The sequence below is a fragment of the Octodon degus genome, unplaced genomic scaffold, assembly GCF_000260255.1.
Source record: "Octodon degus isolate 3935 unplaced genomic scaffold, OctDeg1.0 scaffold00091, whole genome shotgun sequence".
Taxonomy (NCBI): domain Eukaryota; kingdom Metazoa; phylum Chordata; class Mammalia; order Rodentia; family Octodontidae; genus Octodon; species Octodon degus.
In genome coordinates, this window is record NW_004524667.1 from 1,045,504 (window position 1) to 1,053,162 (window position 7,659).

At 38.0% G+C, this 7,659-nt stretch overlaps 1 protein-coding gene across 1 annotated transcript in view; it reads left to right on the top strand.

Annotated features, from left to right (window-relative positions):
• The window catches only part of Mtfr1 (mitochondrial fission regulator 1), a 50,169-nt gene that overhangs the window by 38,454 nt on the left and 4,056 nt on the right, over positions 1 to 7,659 (top strand). Inside the window, exons 5-6 of the mRNA XM_004637561.2 lie at positions 4,898 to 5,130; positions 7,567 to 7,656. Coding sequence (XP_004637618.1) covers positions 4,898 to 5,130; positions 7,567 to 7,656 — 323 coding nt within the window. The remainder of the gene's footprint in view (positions 1 to 4,897; positions 5,131 to 7,566; positions 7,657 to 7,659) is intronic.

The following is a 7,659-nucleotide window of genomic DNA, read 5'->3' on the forward strand; positions in this document are numbered from 1 at the left end:
CCTCCTCCTCCTCTTCCTCCCTCCTCCTCCTCTTCTTTTTTGTCTTTAAACCATGCTGACAATTGAGTTCAGGTCTAAATCACTAAATTGCCTAAGCTGACCTTGAGTTTTCTTCAGCCTTTTGAGTAGCTGGGATTATAGCATGTGCCACTAAACCCAGCTAAGAACTTGTTTAAAAATATAGTCAAGATACAATATGGTATGTTTAGGAAATATCAGATAGTTCATTGAGACTACATAGTCCCAGAGAAGTTTGAGCTGAAGGAGATGAGGCTATAAAGTAGGTAGAAGGTTAAGTTCTGATATACTATACTAAGAAATTTAGATCTTTTTCTGAAGATGTGGCATAAGGGAAAAAGTCTAAACCCAATATGTAATGTGATCAGATTTGTATTTTAGTAAAATTAATCTGTAAATAATACAAAGAATAGAAGTAACATAGACCAATAGATAGCCAAAATTTGACAAACTAAGAAGCTAGCAGAAGAAAGATCAAAGCCAAGATAGGAGGTTGGGCATGGTGGTACATGCCTGTAATCCCAGTACTTGGGAGGCTGAGGGAGGAGGATCATTGCAAGTTTGAGACCAGCCTGGGCTACAAAGTGAACTCAAGGGCTGGGGAGATAGTTCAGTGGCATAAGCAACTGCGTGGCAAACGCAAGATCCAGAGGTTGATCCCTGGTACTACACACAAAAAAAAGCCAAAAACAAAAAGCTGAGGTGAGCCTAAACTGCATAGTGAGATGCTGTCTCAAAAGATCAAAAGAGGGGCCGGGGAGATGGCTCAGTGGAATAAGTGCTTCCCTGGCAAGCGCAAGGGCCTGAGTTCAATTCCCGGTTCTGCCAAAAAAAAAAAAAAAAGACCAAAAGAAAAAAAGCCAAGAGAAGCCAGAGGGTTGAAAAGACTGAAAGAAATTCATGAGATACAGAGGTTAAGGAAAGAGAAGCCTGGAATATATTATGTTTGCATTTTCTGTGAGACATTTACATTGATTTAGAATGTTTAAATAGATATTGATAAGAAAGTCTTATGCTCTAGAATGTAAAGATAGAATGGCTGAAAGAGAGAGTGTTCAAAGAACATGTGTAAAACATGAAAAACATTTGTATTTTGAATTAAGTCAGGGGGCCTGGCCCTAGCTCAGTCCTTTAAGTGGCTTCTTCCACAAAGCTGTCAGCCTCAGGTTCCTGGAGTTTGAATTAAGTCAGCATTTAAAAGTTAAAAGTCCTGCATTTCTACCTTCCAAATCAAAAATTGACTTAAGGAGGAGGAGAGCCAGTAAGTATATTTTTTTAGTTGGAAGATTATCACTGACTTTAGCAATAATAATTTAATTTGAATGATGTGAGCTGAATAAATTAAGAATGAAAAAATCCAAGAGCAAAGAAGGAATTTGATTTGAACGACAAGTAAAAGGGTAGACACAACAGTAGGTACGCATAGGATTAGTACCTGAAGGATTAGTTGGTAAAAGTTGATTAGGGCACTTAAGTCTAATCATTGACTTTTAATGACATAAAATATTTCAAAAAGGATATTGATACATTGTTTATTCTTCATGTACCTTTTAAATAATTTTATCATCTGTTTCAGGCTAAGAAAAGAAACATTAATTGAAGCTTTGTAATCCAAACAAATCCCACAAATATTCCAAAACAATAAAGTAAATAAAGTAAATAATGCCAAGAGCTAAGAGTCCTAGGATTGTACCATTAAAACATAAAGTAGAATGAGGAGTTATACAGCTCTCAAACAAAAATAAAATACCAATATCCAGGTAAAGAAAATCTAAATAGAATTTAATATTGTTGAATGTCCTAACAGGATTAACTTTTAACTGCATGTGAAGCTATAGAAATCGTAAACAAGATAGAAATTTATTTTTCTTTTCCATAATTTTATGAATTTATTTTTCTTTCCAGGTAGTTTCACTGTTAAAGATGTCCATGGGTAGGTGATCTGGAGCAGATAAGTGGCTCTGAGTTGTTACCAAGTACCCAGCCATGCTCTGTCCCATTCTTAATGTGGGCTTCCATACAGTCTTAGTTACTTTTCTTGTTGATGAGAGAAAATATCCAACACCCAAAGTTAGGAGACAAAATACCTGATGCCCAAACTTAAAGGAGGAAAGACTTATTTAGTTCACAGTTTGTAGAAGTTTCGGTCCATAATCAGCTGACTAAGGCATGGTGGCACATGGCAGAGGGGCAGGTAGTTCATAGTGGCAGAGGCTAGCAAAAGTAATATGAGAGAGAGAGAGACAGACAGACAGACACAGACAGACAGACAGACAGACAGACAGACAGACAGACAGACAGACAGATGCACGCAGATAAAGACCAACCAAGAGAGGGAGAGAGGGAAAAAGAGGGAAAGAGGGAGAGGGAAAGAGACAAGCCCTGTTTTCTTCTTTATGTTGTATCCAGTCTACCTGGATTAGGGTGGTGCCAGTCTAGTCAGTTGGCTGATTCAGCAATCATCCATCCTTAATCCCTGCACCCTTAACACTGCACTATAAATCAGCCACAAACTTCAGATTTAGCTACCTCTGAAAAAGCCCAATCTGAAAGTGCATGAGGCTTTGGGGGGTTTATCTAGACATAAACCCTAACACAACGAGGTTACCTTCTGACCTTCTCTTGCTAAAATGCCATCTGGTTCAAGACTTAGCAAAAAGAAAAGGGAGATGAAAGACTTCACTGCAGTAATCTTCCTCTAAGTGGCCCTCCTAGGTGGCACACAAACATTCTGCCTCCAATTTTGTTTGCTCAGCTTGCTCACAGGTCTGCACCAAACTGCAAGAAAAGCAGGGAAATGTAGTCTCTTAGCTGGGCACAGTGCTGCCCTGAAATGTGAATCTTTGTATCTCCTCTTTTTTTTTTCTTTTTTGTGGGTTGAGGTTGGCAGGTTTTACTGAGGAAAAGGGGTGTGCTTGATGAAGCATCGAACTTTCAGACCCTGTCACAACATACCTGTGCACTGGTGAAAGTCTTGACTAGCATCTTGTCTGTACTGGCCTTTTACTGTTGCCCTTTAGCAGGACCAGTCACGGACAGATTCTTTGTTTAGAGACTGTGACTCCTGAAACTGCGTAGAATTTGTTGAGGAGTGTGTTTGATCGCTTACTTGGAAAAACAAAACTTTCAAAGGAATTTGTGACTTAAACAGTTGGGCACAATTTATTACTGTTGATTTCTCAACAGTTTCAAAGAGGAGGAAGTCAGTGGTCAAGGCATTTCATCCTTCTGTTCCTACACAGTCTGGTCTGCCATAAAGAGCAAGCAGTCCTGGTTAAGTGACTCATCATTGCCAGTATGAAGAAAAAAAAAAGAATATTTCCTTTATATGGCTAAAGACTTTGGCTAGAAATGGGTAGATTTCTTTTTTATAGTGTACTCTGAACTCAGAAAACATTTACATTTTTGAGGTAGGGCTAAATACTTGTTGGTATTTTATAGAAGGATAGTGATATTGATAGCCTGGAAAAAACAAACAAACTCAACTACGGTACACACTGGCAATGTGCTATTGACTCTCCATTGTAAGACAGTAATATGTCCTTCATGGGATTTAGATCAAATGTGGAGGTGGACAGAAACACCCTTGCCTCATATCTGACAGCAAAGGTTATGTTCCATGTTAGTTCCCATTCTCTTCCAGTAACTTTCAAATGTAGGAATGAAGTCATGCTAGGGTCTTGGCTTTCCTCTCCTGAGATAGTCTTTTCTAGATCTGGGACTGTTAAATATAATTATTTCTTATACTCATGTGAAGAATTCTGGTATTATAGAGCTCAATAACTTGTATTTCAGTAGAGAATTCAAAGAGCAATTTTCTGAACCTATGCATCGGGGACTAAACCCAGATCCTTTACACTGACCTACATTCCCAGCCCATTTTATTTCATTTCATTTTGAGACTGGGTCTTCAATAAGTTGGCTAGGCTAGGTTTGAACTTGGTTTCATCTTGCCTCAGGCTCCTAGAGTGGTAGCATTACAGGTGTGCACCACCATGCTGGCTGAGAACTGTCACTTACTTATTTTTTTTTTGAGACATAGTCTTATTGTGTAATAAAGGCTCTTCTTGAGCTCACTAGCTCAAGCTGGCCTTGAATTCACAGCTATCCTTTTGCCTCAGTCTCTCAAGTGCTGAGAGCAGTGGTGTGCGGTTGTACAGCCCAAGACTTTTTTAAGGGAAGGAAATGGGTGAGTATATACTTTAACAGTTGAAAAGAAATCCAGGGCAAGTACAAGGTCCTGAGTTTGATTTTCAGTACAAAAAAAATATATATACAAATTTTATTCTCAACTATAGAAGATTTCCATTTGGAAATTTTTGTTGTGTATGTTTTTTAAAAAAGCTTTTTATATTCAGATGAAAAAAAGGCCATCTGTGGAGTTACTACATAACTGAATTATGATTCCTTTATATCCTTTTTTGTTTTTGGCACTGTGTACCTTGTAGTTTGATGTGTTCTGTACATGGGAAACACTTGGAGGATCTGATTTTGCAGTCAGATATAGTTTACCATTTTTTTCAAGTTTACCATTTTGAAAAGCATTTAAAATATTCTATTGCATACACAAACAAAACATGAATTAGCAGACCCTTTGCTGGAACACCAGAACCTGTTGTGCCTCTTGATAGTATTGATTTGTATATATTACTATAAAGATTAGGATTAAGAGTGGTGATGATAAAAGCTCCAGGTATAGTATGTAGTTAATAAGGTTGATAATTGCTTTGTTGTTTTTAACCCTGGAGAGGATCTAAGATCTACCTGAAAGTTGTTTGTGGATATTCAGCTCTGAGACTGTTAATGGATAGTGATTGTTCATATTGCCTTTCAAAATCTCACGAAGCCTGTGAAAGCCACCCTTATATCTTCCTTGCAGGACAGAGGTCAGGTCCAATCCATTCCTTCAGGATGACCCTTTCTTTGAGAAGCCCCCAAGCAGGCATATTTCCTTACCGAACTTATCCCAAGAAGAGCCTCCACCGAAGACTGCAACCCTGGCGAATGAGGAAGCACTGCAGAAGATCTGTGCGCTTGAAAATGAACTTGCTGCTCTCAGAGCTCAGATTGCCAAAATTGTGACTCTGCAAGAGCAACAAAATCTCACTACAGGTCTGTAAATCCTATATTTGTTTGAACTAGGAAATGGAAAGGAGAATGCCACTTAATTCATGATTGAATAATAAGGTAATAGCCCTTATAGTTTGAAAATCAGATGTCATCCTCTTCCTTGTCTGGTGCAGAACATGGTCAAAGTTAGGTAGATTTTTTGCGATGTTTTGCAGATTCTTAATGTTATCACACAGGACAAATAGGAAATTTATTTGGAAAATACTAGAATTATGTCATTGGATCGCTATTGTTGTGAATGTTTTTCTTATTGGAAACTTAGATGTCTGTAGTAATGACACCACCTCTGTTACACCTGAGCTAATTCCATAGGTTTTTTTTTTCTTTTAAATATTTATTTATTCATTTATTTATTTAGTGTGTGTGTGGCCAGCTCAGTCCACCAGGGGGCGGGGGCTGGCTGGCATGTGGTGCTGGGGGATTGAACCGTGGTCCCTGTGCTTTGCTTAGCTTAGCTTGTTCTAAGTAGGTGCTTTAGACCACTGAACCATCTCACCAGCCCCCATCGGTTTTTGTCTAGTGAAGGGAGCCTGAGATTATGGGCAAGACTTGGGCCATGTGTTGTTTTACTTTAATGCTTCATGTCTTGATGTAAACATTTGGCCTTTCACTGTTGTGCTCTAAAATGTGCATAATAGTACCTGTGTTATTGAGTTACTGTGTGAATGCGTGGTGTATAAAATGTCCTTTGCACACAGAAGCTACTTCATGGTTGTGCCTTCTGTTCTTGCACAGAGTTAAAAACTAAAGTCAGGTCTTCTAACAGTTGGTCTAATACTGTTATTTCTATGTTGTATTTTAATGTTTTTGGTGCAGGATCTTACTACACAGCTCAGACTCATAGTGATCCTCCTGTTTTCAGCCTCCCCAGCACTGGGATTACAGGAGTGTGTCACAATGCCCAGTCTTGGTAGCCTGCTCAGCAGGCCAGCATGTAATATTGTTACTTTAAGTAGTGTGGCATTGTTTCTTCTTTGGCAAAGAAACCATAGCCTTGAAATCCTAGCCTGCCAACTTGCAGGTAGTAGTTGTTTTTCCCATTTTTCACAAGTCCTGGATAGAGCTATTGATTAGCTCTATCAAAAGAATAAGGATGATTAGTTTACCCTACTTCTTAGTTACTCTGCTTATGCTATATTGGAATTCACATTTAACCTGACATGATGATGTGTGAAAGCATTCTGGGCACTGGGCAGTGGAGAGGTAATGGGTATTCCTTCAATAAATTGCATGAACCTTAAAATGTGAAAAGCTTGTTTGTTTCTTGTCTTTAAATTGCTGTTTTCACCCGGGGTATGGCTAAGCGACATAGCACCCACCTGCCTGGCAAGCATGAGATCCTGAGTTTGATTCCTCATACCACAAAATAAATAAATAAACAAATTGCTGTTTTCTTTTGCTTCATCTCCCTCTTCTGGCAGACTAGGAAAAATACTATTAATAGATATTGTAGAATTGATGTCTAGGTTGTCTTTTTTGTAATTTGAGTCTTTTGAGTAAAATTATTGCATTTGTGCTATTTCCCTTCTGGCCCCATCAAGATAGTTCATGTAATAACTCTCCAACTTCCAATTAGACAGATGGATTTTAGGTCCTTGTTTAATCACGTTTTAACTCTGAATTACTTTTTATTGGTTTTTGGAATTTTTTTTTTTTAAGATTTAGGGAAATATATTGGGGAATAGGAATAATTCCTGAGAAACAGGAGACATCCTCAGTTGTCTTCTTGTTTATTTTTATTTTTATTATGTTTGAGGTAACATCTGACTCTGTAGTTCAGGTTGGCCTTAAACTCACTGTCTAAGCCCAGGCTGGCCTCAAACTCATGGCACTCCTCCTACTTGAGCCTAGCTAGTGTTGGGATTACAGGTGGCCTTCTTGTTTTGGAAATTAGCTATAATATATATACTTTTTTGTTCTGCAGTTTTGTTCAATAATAAATATGAAACTCTTCCATACATATTCTAGCCAATGCACGCTTTTAATGCCCAGTAAGTCTTATATGAATATATACTTTAAATGAAATGCAAATGCAGTTTTTTTCTGAAAGTTGTACTAAATTGTGAAAACATGAATTGAAGATAGAGATGTTTATGTGCTGAAAAATGCTTTATATTTCTGCTAAAAGTGGCAGTGCACTGTATCACAGTCAAACTTGAGAATATGAAGCCAGAAATATACTTCTGTTATGTTAAAAGGAACTTTTCCATCTGGAGAGTTTAGATTGCTCAGATTTTTGATACAATAGCTCAGACTTAGACATTTCTCACAAAATAACTGAAAACTGCTTTTTTTCTTGCATACATAAAATTCTTTTTAAGAATATTGTTTGTAAGAATACAGTATTCAAGATTAAGTTTGCTTTTAAAAGCTGATTTTCTTGCCTACTAACAGCCGGATTGTTTATTTTTCCTGTAGGTGCCTTAGATTCTGCCACTTCTACTGCAACAGCACCACCTCCTCCACCCCCACCTCCACCACCACCCCTTCCAGTAGGGCTTCATAAGAGTG